General features: G+C 48.0%; 1 protein-coding gene across 3 annotated transcripts in view; it reads right to left on the minus strand.

Moving 5' to 3' along the window:
- rbms2b (RNA binding motif, single stranded interacting protein 2b) overlaps nt 1-13,642 on the minus strand; it is a 210,182-nt gene extending 196,540 nt beyond the window's left edge. Inside the window, exon 1 of one of the 3 annotated variants that reach the window (XM_080182981.1) lies at nt 13,530-13,642. In XM_080182981.1, coding sequence (XP_080039107.1) covers nt 13,530-13,595 — 66 coding nt within the window. In that variant the 5' untranslated portion in view covers nt 13,596-13,642. Of the gene's footprint in view, nt 1-4,781; nt 4,879-11,309; nt 11,389-13,529 lie in introns of those variants that run through there. The other 2 variants (XM_080182984.1, XM_080182982.1) reach the window with 2 other exon arrangements.
- Nucleotides 13,643-21,053: the final 7,411 nt, after the last annotated feature.

Here is a 21,053-nt window from a genome sequence, read left to right on the forward strand (position 1 = left end):
TTATTTTGACCCTTCTTGGGCAAATGAGGGCAGGACAGTGGCACAGTGGTTAGCACTGCTGCCTCGCACTGTGCCACCGTGTCTCACGGGTGCGAGGATCGTGTGCCATTGCATGCTTACAAACCCCAGGGCAAAGCAAAGAAAGGTCAGTCAAAATCCCTGAGAGAGACAGCCCCCGGTAATGCAACCGAGGTTCTGGCTAATACAGCTCTCTGCAGCCTACAGTCCAGACCTCTCTGGTGACTCTTGTGCGGAGGTAATATATGTCAAAATGAAGGGAGCTGTCGGGGTCACTGTCAGCATCTGCCTGGCAACAATAAAGCCTATGCAGTAAAAATATATTGGGACTGACCCCAGGGTTATACAATGGGGCTGCCTCTAATTAAAGCCGTGCCTCCTGTTTATACGCTCGCCCTGTTTATATTGCTGCTTTCTCACCAGAGCCCGTACTTACGTACCGAGCACAGCACTTGCCCAGGTGAAGGAGACAACTTGAAAGCTTCTTGATAATGTCAGCAATAAAGCACTCCCAGGTCAGCTAGCTGTAACTTAAACCTCTCTTTCACACAACTCCACCCCCCCCCACTTCCCAATCACTAAAGCAAGTACCCCGGTGCCACAACCCATAGCACCTACCTCAGGGGCCTTGTTCTCTCAAACCCCCCCCCACAGCCCCTTTTACACTTGGATCTCGCCAAACTGTGCACCGCCTTCCAGGACCGTCACTCTCAGATCTGCCTGGAAATGCAAGGGATCGGCACAGTGGTCAGCACTGCTGCCTCACGACGCCAGGGACCCAGGTTCAATTCCAGCCTTGGGTCACTGTCTGTGTGGAGTTTGCACGTTCTCCCCATGACTGCATGGATTTCCTCCCACAGTCCAAAGATGTGCAGGTTAGGTGGATTGGCCATGCTAAATTGTCCCTTAGTGTCCAAAGATGTGCAGGTTAGGTGGATTGGCCATGCTAAATTGTCCCTTAGTGTCCAAAGATGTGCAGGTTAGGTGGATTGGCCATGCTAAATTGTCCCTTAGTGTCAGGGGATTAGTAGGGCAAATATGTGGGGTAACGGGGATAGGGCCTACGTGGGATTGTTTTTGGTGCAGCCTCGATGGGCCAAATGGCCTCCTTCTGCACTGTATGGATTCTATTCTATGATTTGACAAAGTCAGACCCTGGCACACCAACATTTTACAGTTGGAAAGGCTTCAGGTTAAATTCGGTCCTGAGGTGAGGTAAACATTGACCTTTTTCACCTTTCACCCCTGGGATTTGAGTTCAAGTCCAGTCCAGATTACTGGGGGTAAGTGAGACAGCTGTTATGGGGCAGGGGCGGGGGTTAGTTTACTGCAGGTCCCTGTGGGAAGTCAGTCCTCTATCTGGCCATGCTGTCCCTGACTTGAGCACGTTCAGTGTTGACACTGGGGTGTCCGAATTGGGAGCCATTCCAGTTCCCAGCTCGCACATCCCTTGGCTCAGCCACATCACCATGGAGCAAATCCCAACTCCAATCCCGGAGGGTAACGATCTCTGCTTAATGCTTCGGGCAAACTCGGTCCATTCCCAGACTCCTTCCCGTGCTGGGAGAGGGCCCAAGAGTGGGGCAATGATCCACACTGAGAGGTAACCTGGGCTGGTGAGTGGGCAGTGTGAGTGACCCTCCTCCATCTCAGTGGGCCGTGAGATTGAAACCGGGCTTGCTCACTAATCGTGTCCCCATGAATAAGATTCAATACATTTAATCCACGCTGAATATTCCAGAACGAGTTATAGAAAATACTTCATCATTTATTAATGGGACTGTCATCAACTTCCAATGGTAAAAACAAATTCTGCATCCTCTCCTTTCCTTCTCTATGAACGGTATGCTTTGTCTGTATAGTGCACAAGAAACAATACTTTTCACTGTATCCCAACACATGACAATAATAAATCAAATATTAAGCTGATTTTTCTCTACACCCCTAGCTATGACTATAACACTACATCCTCCTTTCCTTCTCTATGAATAGTATGCTTTGTCTGTATAGTGCACAAGAAACAATACTTTCCACTGTATCCCAATACATGTGACAATAATAAATCAAATATTAAGCTGATCTTTCTCTACACCCTAGCTGTAACTGTAACACCACATTCTGCACCCTCTCCTTTCCTTCTCCCCTATGTACTCTATGAACGGTATGCCTTGTCTGTAGAGCACGCAAGAAACAATACTTTTCACTGTATCCTAATACATGTGACAAATCAATAAACCAAACCAAAAACTGAAGAAATATTTACATAAAAACAAAATAGTGCCGATGCTAGAATCTGAAACAAAAAACAGAAAAGGCTGGAAGATCCCTGCAGATGCTGTCGGACCTGCTGAGAGAGAATAGAGCCAACATTGAGTCTGGGTGACCCTTCCTCAGATAAATATTGACACTTTGGACAGAGAGGGAGCTCATTTCACTTTCCCTTGCTTTAAACGTGAATTACTTCAGACACACCAGTAGGAGAAAAACTCAGACGGAAATTAGCAGAACGTATTTACATTTATTTGTTAGTGTCATGAATAGGCTTACATTAACACTGCAATGAAGTTACTGTGAAAATCCCCCTGTTGCCACACTCCTGTTCGGGTACACTGAGGAAGAATTTAGCATGGCCAATCTGCCTAATCAGCACGTCTTTGGACTGTGGGAGGAAATCGGAGCACCCGGAGGAAACCCATGCAGACATGGGGAGAACGTACCAGCTCCGCAAAAGCAGTGACCTGAGCTGGGAACCTGGGACCCTCACGCTGTGAGGCAGCAGTGCTAACCACTGTGCTGCCCACGCAGACATGGGGAGAACATGCAGGCTCTGCATGGATAGTGACACAAGCCTGGAAAGGAACCCAGGTCCCTGGCACTGGGAGGCAGCAGTACCACCCACTCTGCTGCTGAATGTGGCAACTCTGTGCGTGGGCAATGGTCAACAAAATGTCTCGTGGGGGCGCACTCAAGATGCCCCCCTCAGGCTGCCCACCGCTGGGTACCTAGGCAAGCACACTGCCTGCTGACTACATATGGCATACAACTGCAGAGGAAAAGGAAGGAACAAAACTGCAACAATTGACAGAACATCATGTCTACTTGGGTCATTTTAATAAATGCCACTGGCCAAATTGTCTCTCCATTTTACTGCAGTCAGTCTGAGATACAAGGGCAAACACAAGCTCAATATCACTCAGAGATCCCAACCATTTCAGTTCAGTTCAACATGAACAGATTCCATGACCTACTGATCCACATTCTAATGTTCAAATGCAAACAGTCCAAATCACAATAAAAAAAAAATTCATTTCAGAAAAAAGTGCCTTACTTCAACTCCAGGCAAAATCCCTTCGGAAAGCGGCTGAATAGAAAGCAATGGTTATTTGAAGAGCACGGTGAGGTTATCTGACATTAAGCAGCACTAAGGCAACATTTTCAGCCAAGCAGGGCAGAATCGCAATTACGAGTGGAAGCTAACTGTGAAGACACTTACTGTAATATCACTGGCACTTGTTCCGGACTTGCTTTCTCATGGGACACTCACATTAAATGGCTAATTAGGAATTTTCTTCTTCGCGGCCCTGCTGGGAAGTTGTCCGTGAACCAAGTTCCCAACGCTCACAGTTCTGTGCTGAGGTGGCACGATGTTTTGTCAAGAACACCGGGGACATACTGAGACATTGGCACAAATCAAATCGGAAGCCACAGCAAAATGCCATTTGTAATTCAAATCTTTGAAATGTGAATGCCACCCCCGGTGCCCACACACCATACCAACACGCCACCCCCTGGTGCCCATGTGCTGTACCAACACACCCCCCCAGTGCCCATGTGCTGTACCGTGCCAGCCCCAGTGCCCACACACCATACCAATACACCATTCCTGGCACCCACACACCATACCAATGCACCATTCCTGGCACCCACACACCATACCAATGCACCATTCCTGGCACCCACACACCATACCAATACACCATTTCTGGTGCCCACATGCTGTACCAATGTGCCATCCCTGGTTCCCACACACTGTACCAACATGCCATTTCGGGCACCTACACACTATCAATGCACCATCCCCCCAAGCTATCACGCCATACCAACACACCATCCCTGGTGCCAATATGCCACAACAACGCACCATTCCTGGCACTGATACACTATGCCAACATTCACATTATAAAAAGGAGACAGTGCCACTCTGCCATACCATTGCGTGGTGCTGTGCACAAGACTTTGCCCCGCGGCTGCCGTGCCACAACTGGGGTAGCTGCCACACTCAAAGGGCAAAGACCACCCTTACCCACCCCTCCCACACTCCACCAGCAAAACTAAACCAGTTATCGACAAATCAGGCAGCTTCACACAGGATGTCCCAGTTAAGCTTGTTTACAATGGGTCACTGCCCAAGGGCATCCCAGAGAGACCCAACAAAGTGAAGATTACACACACACGCGTGGGGTCAGGGGGGAATGGTTATTTCAACTCTCTACAGATTACAGGCAAACCTCAGTGGGAATAACTCTGGGTGGTGGAGGGGGTGGCACTGCCTATCAACTTCCCTACAACTGTCGAGAAATCCCAAATGTTAAACAAGAACTGGAAACGTCTGAAATATCCATCTGTTTAACAACAGAGAGAAGAAACCACACACAGAACAGAGACATAGCGAGCTTGAGCAGAAAAAGCAACTAGGCGGAACATAACATTGCAAAGAAGGACAGAGAGAGAGAGAGAGAGGAGACAATGCAGAGTTAACCTACCTGCTTGGCTGCTGGGATTCTCAAAGGGGCATTTGAAAATATCATGCTTGGTCAGATTGCAAGTCCTGTTTTCCACCCCCCACCTCCCCCTCCACCCCAACCCCCCTCCCCGAGTCCAGCAATAGTTCCTGGGCTGGGTGAGAACAGTAAAAGGCACCTTGAGTGGGATCAGAACTATGATTTGAATTTATTTTAGGAGTGGGGGGAGGCTCTGTAAGAAGGAGGGTGTCACTTAGCCAGGCTCTTCCCAGATCTGATTTCCCAAACTAGAGAGGGAGGTAAAAGGGAGAGAGAAAGCACCCCTCTACCCACCCCCCCCTCAAACAAAACACCCAAAGCTCCTCCTGCCTCTCAGATGTTGCCACAGTACACTTGCAGCTCTCATCAATTTCCTTGCAGTTAAAAGGCTCTACCCATGAAGGCTAAACCACTCCTTAATACAGCAAGGGGAGGATCATGGGCAGGCATGTGACAGCTCCCAAAAAACATTGTCGACAGCAACGGTCTCCCCCCCCCAACCTCACACTCCTCTCCCGGTGCCTGGAAACTGAAAAGCAGCCTGCTCTGTAACGTGGTGTCAGTGCATCAGGGCAGCCTGGATCTAAATATCTCTTCAATCTTCCTCTGAGAACCTCCCCCCCACCCACCCACCCCCATCCCACCACAACCACCACTGTAGTCTCCTGCAAAAACTGTAATCAATTGTCCCCGCTTCTGCATACCAGAAATTCCTCAGGATTAAATCTGTGAAACAGACATTCTGCCAAAAAAGCACAACACCCTGTGGTACTGCAAGTTTCCAGCACTGACTGGGTGACTTTTCACCAGCAGATTCTGCACACCCCCCACACCCCCAGTGTTTTACTGAGTGTGAGAGTGTGTGCCCCCCGTGGGCACTCCAGCTTCACTCCGTCCCCAAAACACAACAGCCCTTCACCCCACCCCCACACTGCTCCACACACACACACACACACACACACACACAGACAACCTCACAACCTCCCAACCCCACCAACACACAGATACCCAACCCCACACAACACCCCCTACATCCACCCAATGTCCCCACGTACATAACCACCCAAAACACACGCAACCTGTTTGTGCAGAGTCCGCACATTCTCCCCCATGCCTGCGTGGATTTCCTCTGGTTTTCTCACACAAAGATGTGCAGGTTAGGTGGATTGGCCATGCCAAATTGCCCCCTTAAGTGTCAGCAGGACTAGGAGGGTAAATGTGTGGGATTATGGGGATAGGGTCTGGGTGGGATTGTGGCCAGTGCAAGCTCGATGGACCGAATGGCCTCCTTCTGCACTGTAGGGATTCTATGATTCTCCCACAAAGATACTCAAACAAACTCCCCCCCCCCCAACCAGGATTCCCCACACATAAACACCCCCTCCCCCCACAAACACCTCCATGGGTTGCAATAAGGAGGAGTGGACAGCTTACACAGACCACCCACGCACCCATCCCCGCCTGCCTAAACAGACAAGCAGCTGGGAACCGAGGCTCATTCAGTCCCCCTCCGCTCACACTGGAACCTTGCTGAATATCATTGAATCCGTACAGTGCAGAAGGAGGCCATTTGGCCCATTGAGTTTGTACTGACCACAATCCCACTCAGGCCCTAACCCCGTAACCCCAGGCATTTACCCTAGCTAGTCTCTAAGGGGTAACTTAGCATGGCCAATCCACCTAACCGACACATCTTTGGGCTGCAGGAGGAAACCCATGCAGACACGGAGGGAACGCGCAGGCTCCACACAGACAGTGATCCAAGCCGGGAATCAAACCTGGGTCCCTGGCGTTGAGACAGAATTGCTAACCACTGTGCCACCATGCCGCCCACAGCCAGTGGAGGCAGGGTTTGATTGTAATGGAACAACACGGATGAACCCCCACACTGGATCTGGACAGGAAGCAGCATGGAGTGAGCCTGAAGGTTTGGGAAATCTTGTCCAGCCAGTAGTTTGAGAGTTGGATAAGGTACTCGAATCCCACTGGTTAATAATGAACCAATGAGGAGGCCAATGAGGTAGGAGTATTGACACTACTTCATAGGATCTCTCTCATAGGGCAGTCCTCTTGCCCCCAAAACACTGGATAAACTGGGCAGGTCTGGCAGCATCTATGCCGAGAGAGTAAAAAAGACATATTTCAACCGTACCACCCTTCTCCAGAGATGGCCAAAAGTTGCCTCCAACTTCCTTCAACCACCCCAGCATCCGACAAGATCAAAGCAAAAATACTGCGGGTGCTGGACTCAAAACAAAATCTCAGCAGGTCTGACAGCGTCTGTGGGGAAGGACTAAGAACGAAGAACAGTACAGCACAGGAACAGGCCCTTCGGCCCACCAAGCACGTTGTCCTACCTAAACCGACCACCTGCATCCCTCTATTCCCCGCCTATCCATGTGTCTATCCAGTTAAGCCTTAGAATCTGCAGCACAGGAGGAGGTCATTCGGCCCAACGAGTCTGCACTGACAACAGTCCCACCCAGGTTTCATCCCCGTAACCCCACATATTTACAGTCCTAATCCCCCTGACTCTAAGGGGCAATTTATCATGGCCAATCCACCTAACCCATACATCTTTGGCGTGTGGGAGGAAACCCACACAGACACGGGGAGAATGTGTAAACTCCACACAGACAGTGACCCAAGGCTGGAATTGAACCCGGGTCCCTGGCACTGTGAGGCAGCAGTGCTAACCCACTGTGCCACCCCTTACATGTCACTAATGTATCTGCCTCAACCACCTCTCTTGGCAGTGCGTTCCAGGCCCCCACCACCCTCTGTGTAAAAAACCCCCCCCCCCCCACACATCTCCACTGAACCTTTCCCTCCTTATCTTGAGCTTGTGAACAGAGCCAACATTAAGTGTGGATGACTCAAAAGGTCAGAGCTCTGACAAAGGGTCAACCAAACTTGAAATGTTGACTCTATTCTCTCCCCGCAGATGCTATACAGACCTGCTGAGATTTTCCAGCATTTTCTGTTTTTGTTCTGGCATCTGACAACCCGCATCCTGAACTCAGGATAATGACAGGGCAGAGAGAGGGCTCCTCAGTTCTGAAAGGACCAACACTCCTTCTCCCAAAAAATGGGCCACACACCTGAAATACCACAAAGAGCTTTGGTTCCCTTATCTAAGGAAAGATGCACTGGCATTGGAGGCAGTCCGGAGAAGGTTCACTCGGTCGATCCTGGGTAGGGAGGGATTTTCTTATGGAGGAGGGGTTGAGGAGATTGGGCCTGTACTTATTGGGGTTTGGACGAATGAGAGGCGACCTTATTGAGACGTCTTGGGGGCTTGACAGGGCTGTTTCCCCTTGTGGGAGAGTCTGGGACCAGAGGGCAGCATCTCAGAGTAAAGGGATCACCCATTTAATACAGATAAGGAGGAATTTCTTCTCTCAAAGGGGAGTGAATCTGTGGAATTCTTTACTGTAGAAGACTGTAGAGACTGGGTCATTAAAAAACTACCCCAGCCTTGATCATACTTAATCAGTAAGGGAATCAAGGGTTATGAGATTAAGGAGGGAAAGTAGAGTTGAGGATGATCACATCAGATCAGCCATAGCAGAGCAGACTCAATGGGCTGAATGGCCTACTCCTGCCCCTACATTTTATGGATTGATGGTGCATTTATCAATTTACCCCCTCCCACACAAGTTGCACGAGCAGCAGAAGGGAAACAAGACAGGTTTGATTCCGGGGATGAAGCACTTCCCATGGTTTCATAAGCGAGAGAAGATTTCACTGGGTCGATTTTCTGTGCTTCTAATGTGTTTTATAATGGGGAGCCCTGACATCACAAACAGCCCCATGTCCACATCTCTCCCTGTACTCCACTGACATCGACGCCAATGAGCAGATTGCTCCCCCCCCCACCCACCGCCCTGACCCACCTCATTACACCCCCCTCCCCACATTCAAGATAGCACCGGCAATTTCTTGCGAGTTGTCTCCAGCAAACCTCTAATTCTATCTTTTACTCATTCTATGCTTTTAAAACTGAACTCTAACTCTTTTACTGCATTCTGCACTCTCTCCTTCTCCCCATATACTCTATGAACAGTATGCTTTGTCTGTGTAGCATGCAAGAAACAATACTTTTCACTGTATCCCAATACACGTGACAATAATAAATCAAATATTAAGCTGATCTTCCTCTACACCCTAGCTATGACTGTAACACTACATTCTGCACCCTCTCATTTCCTTCTCCCCTATGTACTCTATGAACAGTATGCTTTGTCTGTATAGCACGCAAGAAACAATACTTTTCACTGTATCCCAATACATGTGACAATAATAAATCAAATATTAAGCTGATCTTTTCTCTACACCCTAGCTATGACTGTAACATAAATGGGAGGTGATGCATTTTGGCAGATCAAATCAGGACAGGACTTATTCAGTTAATGGTAGGGTGCTGGGGAGAGTTACAGAACAAAGAGATCTAAGGGCACAGGTTCATAGCTCCTTGAAAGTGGAGTCACAGGTGGACAGAGTGCTGAAGAAGGCATTCAGCATGCTTGGTTTCATTGGTCAGGACACTGAATACAGGATTTGGGACGTCTTGTTGAAGTTGTACAAGACGTTGGTAAGGTCACACTTGGAATACTGTGTACAGTTCTGGTCACCCTATTATAGAAAGGATATTATTAAACTAGGAAGAGTACAGAAAAGATTTACTAGGATGCTACTGGGACTTGATGGTTTGAGTTATAAGGAGAGGCTGGATAGGCTGGGACTTTTTTCTCTGGAGCGTAGGAGGCTGAGGGGTGATCTTATAGAGGTCTATAAAATAATGAGGGGCACAGACAAGGTAGATAGTCAATACCTTTTCCCAAAGGCAGGGGAGTCTAAAACTAGAGGGCATAGGTTTAAGGTGAGAGGGGAGAGACACAAGAGGGTCCAGAGGGGCAATTTTTTCACACAGAGGATAGTGAGTGTCTGGAATGAGCTGCCAGAGGCAGTAGTAGAGGCAGGTACAACTGAAAAGAATTTAGACAGCTGCATGGATAAGATGGGTATAGAAGGATATGGGCCAAACGTGGGCAATAGGGACAAGCTGGGGGGTTAAAACTGGGCAGCATGGACAAGTTGGGCCGAAGGGCCTGTTTCCATGCTGAAAACCTCTGACTGCATTCTGCACCCTCTCTCTTCCTTCTCCCCTCTGTATTCTATGAACGGTATGCTTGGTCTGCATAGCGCACAAGAAACAATACTTTTCACTGTGTCCCGATACATGTAAGAAGTCTCACAACAGCAGGTTAAAGTCCAATCAGTTTATTTGATAGTAAGCTCACAAGCTTTCAGAAACGCTGTTCCTTCATCAAGTGGTGTTGTGAGACTTCTTACTGTGTTTACCCCAGTCCAATGCTGGCATTGCCGCATCATCCCAATACACGTGACAATGAATCAAACTTAAACTATTCTTCATTAGATGAAAATTAAAACCCACTGGGGTATTTTATTTACACTCTCCATGTACCAATCTGTCAACTCCATCCGAGGTTTCAAACTTTATACAGTCCGATCATGAGCCATTGGTCGATTTTAGTGGTGCAATTTAATTTGTCTTATCTTATTCAATCCCTTTTAAATATAAATAATTCCTATGTTCCACAGCAACATAGGAATCTGTCACCACACTACCAGAAGGACATGGAGGCTTTGGAGAGGGTACAGAAAAGATTTACCAGGATGTTGCCTGGTATGGAGGGCATTAGCTATGAGGAGAGGTTGGAGAAACTTGGTTTGTTCTCACTGGAACGATGGAGGTTGAGGGGAGACCTGATAGAAGTCTACAAGATTATGAGGGGCACGGACAGAGTGGATAGTCAGAAGCTTTTTCCCAGGGTGGAAGAGTCAATTACTGGGGGGAACAGGTTTAAGGTGCGAGGGGCAAGGTTTAAAGGAGATGTACGAGGCAGATTTTATTTTTACACAGAGGGTGATGGGTGCCTGGGACTCGCTGCCGGGGGAGGTAGTGGAAGCAGACACGGTAGCGACTTTTAAAGGGCATCTTGACAAATATGTGAATAGGATGGGAATAGAGGGATATGGTCCCCAGAAGGGTAGGGGGCTTTAGTTCAGTCGGGCAGCAGGGTCAGTGCAGGCTTGGAGGGCCGAAGGGCCTGTTCCTGTGCTGTAATTTTCTTTGTTCTAGGAGGTTACGTTTGTTCGACTTGTTCTGGGTTTATTCAGGGTATTAATAACCCACCACACTTTTCCCTGGGTGTTTAAAGCACGCACGTACAACTTGAAATGTTCTGTAAGGCGTCTTTTCAGATGAGTGTATTTTGTTTTTGCAAAAAGAACCCCATAAAAACGGACGCTGGAAGTTTTGCAAGTGTTTCAAAAGTGAAACAGCCAAGTTGTCTACCTGGAACGAGTGCAACACACACACACACGAATTCAAATCTCTTCAGCCTAAGACAGCGAGGGGAGAAGTCTATAATGTGGACAGCAACACATTGCCCTCTGTTGAACAATGAACCCTGGGAATCTCACCTTTAAAAAGGTAAACGCTCAGTCTTTGTTCTACCCCCACGACATCTTTACCCAGCAGTAGATGGGGGATCCAGCCAGGATGGGGGTTACTTTTAACAGTCAAAGGTCAAAGAAAAATTACAACGACCAAATCAAGTTACAGGGATGAAATACTGAGGTAGAGCAAGCTTTGCATTACAGATACCTATAAACATTGTATTCATCATATATTTCAGACAGTTCAGACTATTAGTGATTCATTTTTCATCCTGGGGTATCTAACTTCATTCATTCCTTTGCAGTCCATCTCTCCAATTATCTGAATGGACTCTCTCTCAAACACAGGAAGATACACAAAGGAACACAATAACAGAGATAGGAGACACACACACAAACTAAAGATCACAAACACAGGCACACAGACAGACACACAGAAAACACAGGAACACAGACACAGAACCAGACTCATGGGTACAGAAAAATACAGGACCACACTCAAGTACACAGAAACATGGTAAAACACAGAAACACACTCACAGGCATGCAAGAACACACAGACACATAGGACAAAACACAGGAACATACTCATGGGCATGCAAGGACACAGACACAGGACAAAACATAGGAACACATTCACAGGCACACAAGAACACAGACACAGAAACACACTCACTGGCATGCAAGGACACAGACAGACAGATAGGACAAAACACAAACACACACATGGGCACACAGGAATGCAGAACTCAGGAACACAGACACAAACACACAGGACCAAGGCGCACACAAAAACACACACTCAGGCACACAGAAACACAGACACACAGGAATGCAGACATCAAATGCAGAACACAAACACACGCACATAAGAACAGAGACAGGCAGGGAAAACATACAGGAACACAAACAGAAACACACACTCATGCACACGGGAAAACAGGGACAGATATAGTAACAAACACAGACACAAAGACACAGACAGACAAAAGTCTGAGAACTGGAGAGATCAGGTTGATTTGAGTCAGTGCCAGTGAAATTTAAATCACCCCGAGACAGACGCGTTTCCAAGAAGGAACGGACTCGAGGGAGCCGAATGCTCTCTCTCCCCAGTCCAGAGAGAGGGAGAAGCGGCTGCAAAGGCGGCTTCCCTGCCCTGTGGCTGCCCAAGCCGAAAGCGACGAGATGGCAGGTAATAAAAAAGGAGAGAGGGTAAGGAAGGCTCTCCCCCGTTCAGTTTGGGGAAAGGGGGCAGCCACACTCTCAAAACTGTCCATTCAGCAAGGCAAATACTATCCTCAGGTTCCGACAGTGCAGATACGTGTATTATTGCGAGTCTATAAGCGAGCACAGTGCTTGCGGCGAGAGGGGAATCAGGATAGAGTCACACTGGATACAGCAACAGTTGACACACAGTCAATCATTGATACTCAATAATGTGCCCCCCACGCCTCTCTGTATGCATGTCCCTAAACCCTCTTTATTCTGGAGCTTAAGTATCCAAAATTATGTAAGTTTCACCAAACAAATTCAACTGATCCCGTTCTGTTTTTTTGATACATTTCAAATCAGAAAACAAACAAGCAACGCATGTTTTAAACACAAAATACACACTCTCAATTTGAAAAACAATGATGTGATGTTTATCAGAAAAGGTAAACAGTTCCAAAACAAAGCCACTCTCCCATACCAAAGCGAGAGGGGTAGTATGACTTGTGTTCTGACTGCGTGTGGGTGAGAGACAAGCTCTAACCTCCCTCCACTCGTCCCACTAAGCTTAAATGGGCCCAAAATTTCCCCCGGCACTTTCCCCAACACACAATCCCGGTTCCACCGAGGGCCCCACCAAAATATGTAATGTATACCCAGCCCATCGAGTTGTATACGTGTGTGTATACATATTATATCAGCACACTCTCAAACATTACTGGAAATCACACGTTTTGGAAATCACAGTGTCCCCCCCCCCCCCGCCTTGCACTTTTAAGAAAAACTTTCGCCCACGTTACAGAAATCTCCCAGCGTCAAAGACAAAAGCTGGAGTTAAAAAAAAATCCGATCCAAACTGTTTGCAAAAGTGTTGAGAGTGAGAGCGAGAGCAGTGCTGATTTTAGAACATGAAACTAAGTCCCAGAACACACACACACACACAACTGCACCCTCCACTTCACCACTACTGTCTCTCTCTCTGCCCAGAGGTCAGACGAGAGAACTGGCTCTTTTAATGATCGCTATTGCATTTACCTTCTTTGATGAGCGGCTAGGATAGGGACAAGGCGTAAATCCACTCCGTGGAACCGATAGCAACATTTTATTTTGAATGTCAAACTCCAAGCTCGAGTAGGGAGGCTGACGTCAGGAAGGGAAGTTGGAATGAACTGAGTTGGGACTCGGCATTGCTGCTCTCAACAGCAGGTCCTAGCGCCAGTTGGTCCCTATTCCATTATCCCCCCCCACCAGTTCAATCTCTTCATTGATTGTTCAATGGAGGGAGCGTGCAGGTGTTCGGACATATTCCCAAACCTTCAGGACAGAGTCTCCATCCAACAGGGAAAAGAATACCTCACAGCAGTATTCTCATTCCCAGTTTCTATCAGTGTTTCTGTTTTAAGGTATATAGACCTTATCGTAAAATCCCTCCTATGCAGAAGGAGGCTTATTGGGTTTGCACCGACTTTCCAACGGAGAATCTCACCCAGGCCTTATTCCCATAATCCCACCCCGCTAGTCCCCGTAAACTACACATCTTTGGACACTAAGGGGCAATTTAGCATGGCCAATCCACCTAACCTACACATCTTTGGACACTAAAAGGTAATTTAGCATGGCCAATCCACCTAACCTACACATCTTTGGACACTAAAAGGTAATTTAGCATGGCCAATCCACCTAACCTACACATCTTTGGACACTAAAAGGTAATTTAGCATGGCCAATCCACCTAACCTACACATCTTTGGACACTAAGGGGCAATTTAGCATGCCATCTAATCTGCATATCTTTGGACACTAAGGGACAATTTAGCATGGCCAATCCACCTAACCTGCACATCTTTGGACACTAAAAGGTAATTTATCATGGCCAATCCACCTAACCTACACATCTTTGGACACTAAGGGGCAATTTAGTATGCCATCTAATCTGCATATCTTTGGACACTAAGGGACAATTTAACATGGCCAATCCACCTAACCTACACATCTTTGGACACTAAAAGGTAATTTAGCATGGCCAATCCACCTAACCTACACATCTTTGGACACTAAGGGGCAATTTAGCATGCCATCTAATCTGCATATCTTTGGACACTAAGGGACAATTTAGCATGGCCAATCCACCTAACCTGTACATCTTTGGACACTAAGGGACAATTTAGCATGGCCAATCCACCTAACCTGTACATCTTTGGACACTAAGGGACAATTTAGCATGGCCAATCCACCTAACCTGCACATCTTTGGACACTAAGGGGCAATTTAGCATGCCATCTAATCTGCATATCTTTGGACACTAAGGGACAATTTAACATGGCCAATCCACCTAACCTACACATCTTTGGACACTAGCATGGCAGCACAGTAGCACGGTGGTTAGCGCTGCTGCATCACAGTGCTAAGGACCTGGGTTTGAGTCCCAGCTTGGGTGACAGTTTGCACATTCTCCCCCACGTCTGTGTGGATTTCACAGTAAGTAGTCTGACAACACCAGGTTTAAGTCCAGCTGATTTATTTGATAGTAAACTCACTAGCTTTCAAAGTCCCCCTTTTGTCAGGGAACGAAGAGGTAAACCTCGAAAGCTTGTGAGTTTACTATCAAATAAATCAGCTGGACTTAAACCTGGTGTTGTCAGACTTCTGACTGTGTTTACCCCAGTCCAACGCCGGCATCTCCACATCGTGCGTGGATTTCTCCAGTTTCCTCCCTGCTGGTTGGATGCATTGGTCGTGCTAAATTCTCCCTCAATGTTCCTAAGCAGACACTGGAATGCAGTGACTACAGGATTTTTACAGTAACTTAATTGCAATGTTAATGTAAATCTACTTGTTATACGTATAAATCAGCTGTTTTTAAAAAATCCAATGAACCTACACATCTTGGGACATTAAGAGGCAAAAGATTGTTATGAACTGGTCTGTGTACCTCAGAATAGAACATCAGTCATGGTTAACAGGACTGTAAATCAGGAATTATGTGTATATTAGTCAGCTTAAATCAAAGGCCTAAAGCTGCATTTCCTCTGCACTGATGCCTCTCACACGCTGAACAAACTCCACAGAGTTGCTCAGCTGTCAAAGAGCTGCATGGTCAACAGGCTGTGAATGGCCAATCTACCTAACCAGCACATCTTCAGACACTGAGAGACAATTTAGCCAGCACATCTTTGGACACTAAGGGGCAATTTAGCATGGCCAATCCCCCTAACCTACACATCTTTGGACACTAAGGGGCAATTTAGCATGGCCAATCCACCTAACCTACACATCTTTGGACACTAAGGGACAATTTAGCATGGCCAATCCCCCTAACCTACACATCTTTGGACACTAAGGGGCAATTTAGCATGGCCAATCCCCCTAACCTACACATCTTTGGACACTAAGGGGCAATTTAGCATGGCCGATCCACCTAACCCGCACATCTTTGGACACTAAGGGGCAATTTAGCATGGCCGATCCACCTAACCTGCACATCTTTGGACACTAAGGGGCAATTTAGCATGGCCAATCCACCTGAAGCATACCGTTCATAGAGTACATAGGGAAGAAGGAAAGGAGAGGGTGCAGAATGTAGTGTTACAGTCATAGCTAGATTGTAGCGAAAGATCAACTTAATATAAGGTAGGTCCATCCAAAAGTCTGACAACAGCAGGGAAGAAACTGTTCTTGAGTCGGTTGGTACGTGACTTCAGACGTTTGTATCTTTTTCCTGACGGAAGAAGGTGGAAAAGAGAATGTCCAGGGTGTGTGGGGTCCTTAATTATGCTGGCTGCTTTGCCAAGGCAGCAGGGAGTGTAGACGGAGGATGGGAGGCTGGTTCGCGTGATGGATTGGGCTACATTCACAACCTTTTGTAGTTCCTTGTGGTCTTGTTCCCTCATGACCTGCTGCAGTCCCAGTCTGGGGGTTGTGTCATATCGGACTTGGCCAGCTTAGTCAGTCATGGTGCTATGCAGCCATTCTTGATGGTGGACTTGGAAATCCCCCACCCAGAGTACATTCTGTGCCCTTCTCACCCTCAGTGCTTCCTCCAAGGGGTGTTCAAAATGGCGGAGTGGTGATTCATCAGCGGAGGGGGGAAGGGGCTCCATGGAAGTCAGCAAGAGTTTTCCTTGCCCATGTTTGACCGGATGCCATTAGATGTCATGTGGTCTGGAGTTGATGTTGGCGAATCCCAGGGACACTCTCCCTGGACTGAAAACCAATGTGCCGCCACCGCCCCCTAATGGAAAGCTGTGACTCTGCAAAGGAAGATTCCAAAGACTGGAACTGACAAATATAGCCCGGCACTCTGTGAGTGCAGTACCAAGGGAGTGCTGCAGTGTCAGAGGTGCTGTCTTTCAGCTCCCCCGCCTGCTCTTTCAGGTGAAGATCCCCTGGCACTTTCTCTGAAGAAAATCAGCGGGATGTCCCGGGGGTGGGGGGTTATAGCAATGCAAATCTTTCTTTCTTGCTTTCACGGGGCAATCTGAGACCTTCACCTTTGGACATCTGAGTCCGAGGTGGGAAGGGAGGGAGGGGAGACGCAGAGTTCGGTCTCGCATTCCAGGTTAGATCACCAGCAAGCTAGTGGCAAGCCGATATTCCAATTGTCCATCTTGCCATCATCGGATACCCTGTCAGAGCACTGAGAGCATCAGTCGGGCAGGGAAATGAAGATAATGCAACGCTGCACATCTTCCATGCTGAATCACCGAGAAATTTCCAACCTGCAACCCCTACCCTCCAGAAGGACAAGGGCAGCAGATACCCAGGAACACCTCCACCTGCAAGTTCCCCTCCAAGTCACTCACCATCCTGACTTGGAAATATATCAGCCGTTCCTTCACTGTCACTGGGTCAAAATCCTGGAACTCCCTCCCTAACAGCACTGTGGGTGTACCTACACCACATGGACTGACTGATGTCCAATAACAATCCTGGAATTCCCTCCCTAACAGCACTGTGGATGTACCTACACCACATGGACTGACTGATGTCCAATAACAATCCTGGAACTCGCTCCCTAACAGCACTGTGGGTGTACCTACACCACATGGACTGACTGATGTCCAATAACAATCCTGGAACTCCCTCCCTAACAGCACTGTGGGTGTACCTACACCACATGGACTGACTGATATCCAATAACAATCCTGGAACTCCCTCCCTAACAGCACTGTGGGTGTACCTACACCACATGGACTGACTGATGTCCAATAACAATCCTGGAACTCCCTCCCTAACAGCACTGTGGGTGTACCTACACCACATGGACTGACTGATATCCAATAACAATCCTGGAACTCCCTCCCTAACAGCACTGTGGGTGTACCTACACCACATGGACTGACTGATGTCCCATAACAATCCTGGAACTCCCTCCCTAACAGCACTGTGGGTGTACCTACACCACATGGACTGACTATGTCCAATAACAATCCTGGAACTCCCTCGCTAACAGCACTGTGGGTGTACCTACACCACATGGACTGACTGATGTCCAATAACAATCCTGGAACTCCCTCCCTAACAGCACTGTGGGTGTACCTACACCACATGGACTGACTGATATCCAATAACAATCCTGGAACTCCCTCCCTAACAGCACTGTGGATGTACCTACACCACACAAACTGACTGATGTCCAATAACAATCCTGGAACTCCCTCCCTAACAGCACTGTGGGTGTACCTACACCACACAAACTGACTGATGTCCAATAACAATCCTGGAACTCCCTCCCTAACAGCACTGTGGGTGTACCTACACCACATGGACTGACTGATGTCCAATAACAATCCTGGAACTCCCTCCCTAACAGCACTGTGGGTGTACCTACACCACATGGACTGACTGATGTCCAATAACAATCCTGGAACTCCCTCCCTAACAGCACTGTGGGTGTACCTACACCACATGGACTGACTGATATCCAATAACAATCCTGGAACTCCCTCCCTAACAGCACTGTGGGTGTACCTACACCACATGGACTGATTGATGTCCAATAACAATCCTGGAACTCCCTCCCTAACAGCACTGTGGGTGTACCTACACCACATGGACTGCACTGGGTCAAGAAAGCGGCTCACCACCACCTAAAAGGGGCAATTAGAGATGGGTAATAAATGCAGGGCCTGGCCAGCGATGCCCACATCCCGCGAATGAATAATAACAATGAGGCACTAGTTGCAGATACGGTGCCAGCTGGTGATGATGCACTACCCACTGTCCCCTCCCCAACTCCCTCTGCCCCCTCCCCAACCCCCTCTGCCCCCTCCCCAACCCCTACTGCCCCCTCCCCAACCCCTACTGCCCCCTCCCCAGCCCCTTCCACCCCCTCACTGAACCCCCCCAGCCCCTGCCCCCGTCAACCCTGAAGGGAAATGAGAACTGTCCTCGTGGATGCATGAGCTCACGATGATCTCCTGACCCGTGATTATCCAATCCCTCCTGCCCTGGCCCCAACTCCATGGGCCTTTGAAGACCCAACTCTTTACGACCCTGAGAAATGCAAAGTCACAAACCTAATCGACGCTGCCGTTTGATAAGGCACTCCTTTCAAAGCCTTTTCCTTGGAGATCATTAACCTTTACACTGTCAATATGAAAACTGCAGTGAATTTTATGTACATACCTTCACAAGGCGTTGGAGTTAAGGCTCAATCCTGTTGTTTAAGTCAGGCTGAGTTGGTAAGAGTCAGAGTGCACACCTTTGGACACTAAGGGACAATCTAACATGGCCAATCCACCTAACCTGCACATCTTTGGACACTAAGGGACAATCTAATATGGCCAATCCACCTAACCTGCACATCTTTGGACACTAAGGGACAATCTAATATGGCCAATCCACCTAACCTGCACATCTTTGGACACTAAGGGACAATCTAACATGGCCAATCCACCTAACCTGCACATCTTTGGACACTAAGGGACAATCTAACATGGCCAATCCACCTAACCTGCACATCTTTGGACGAAAGGAACAATTTAGCATGGCCAATCCACCTAACCGGCACATCTTTGGACACTATGGGACAATTTACCATGGCTAATCCCGCTAACCCACACATCTTTGGACACTAAGGGACAATTTAGCATGGCCAATCCACCTAACCTACACATCTTTGGACACTAAGGGACAATTTAGCATGGCCAATCCACCCTAACCTACACATCTTTGGACACTAAGGGACAATTTAGCATGGCCAATCCACCTAACTCGCACAGCTTTGGACGCATTCAAAAGGACATGCTCAGTGAGTGCAGTCTGGATCAGAGTGGGCAACAGTATCCCTGCTGTCGCAACAGGAATGCTGTAGCTGTGTGGCCCTGTAGTTTACAGCACTTGAGGTGCAGATCCAGGTACTTTTCAAAAGAGTTTTGGTTCTCTTCTGCCAACTCAGACAGCAAATTGCAGATACCCACCACCCTCTGCCTAAAAATGTCCTTCCTCATGCCCACTCTGCACCTACTGCCACTTATTCCGAATCGATGTCGCCTGGTTCGAGAATTCTCCACCAAGGGAAACAATTTGACCATAATGTCAGCAAATCCTCTTATTTTCCTCACACAACCCTCGCCTTGTTATCTTTCTCCTTAGTTTCCCCTCCTTCAGCTCCATCAAGGAAGCCGAGGGGAAATGCTGAGTGGAGTACGGTACTGAGTCGATCACAGGCCAGCATGACAAACTCTGGTCTGCATACAAGATTCAGTAATCGGGGAGTTGCAGGGGACACAGGCGATGGCCTCGTGGTATTATTGCTATTGATCCAAAAACGCAGCGAATGTTCCGGGGGACCCGGGTTCGAATCCCGCCACGGCAGATGGTGGAATTTGGAATTTGAATTCAATAAAAAATATCTGGAATTAAGAATCTACTGATGACCCATTGTCAGAAAAAACCATCTGGTTCGCTCATGAGGGTAGCACGGTGGCACAGTGGTTAGCACTGCTGTCTCATAATGCCAGGGTCCTGGGTTCGATTCCCAGCTTAGGTCACTGTCTGTGTGGAGTTTGCACATTCTCCCCATATCTGCATGGGTTTCCTCCGGGTGCTCCAGTTTCCTTCCACAGTCTGAAAGACATGCTGGTTAGGGTGCATTGGCCGCGCTAAATTCTCCCTCAGTGTACCCGAACAGGAGTGTGCCGACTAAAGGATTGTCACAGTAACTTCATTGCAGTGTTAATGTAAGCCTACTTGTGACACTAATAAAATAGACTTCTAATGTCCTTTAGGGAAGGAAATCTGCCATCCTTACCTGGTCTGGCACGGTGAGATAGTGGATAGCACTGCTGCCAGGGACCCAGGTTCGGTTCCCGGCTTGGGTCACTGTCTGTGTGGAGTCTGCACATTCTCTCTGTGTCTGCGTGGGATTCCTCCACGTACTCCGGCTTCCTCCCACACTCCAGAGATGTGCATGTTAGGGGGGTTGGCCACGCTAAATTGCCCTTTAGTGTCCAAAGATGTGTAGGTTAGGTGGATTGACCAGGCTAAATTGCCCCTTAGTGTTCAAAGATGTGTAGGTTAGGTGGATTGGCCATGCTAAATTGCCCTTTAGTGTCC

Source organism: Carcharhinus amblyrhynchos, unplaced genomic scaffold, assembly GCF_965287045.1.
Source record: "Carcharhinus amblyrhynchos unplaced genomic scaffold, sCarAmb.v2.hapA chromosome_107, whole genome shotgun sequence".
Lineage (NCBI taxonomy): Eukaryota > Metazoa > Chordata > Chondrichthyes > Carcharhiniformes > Carcharhinidae > Carcharhinus > Carcharhinus amblyrhynchos.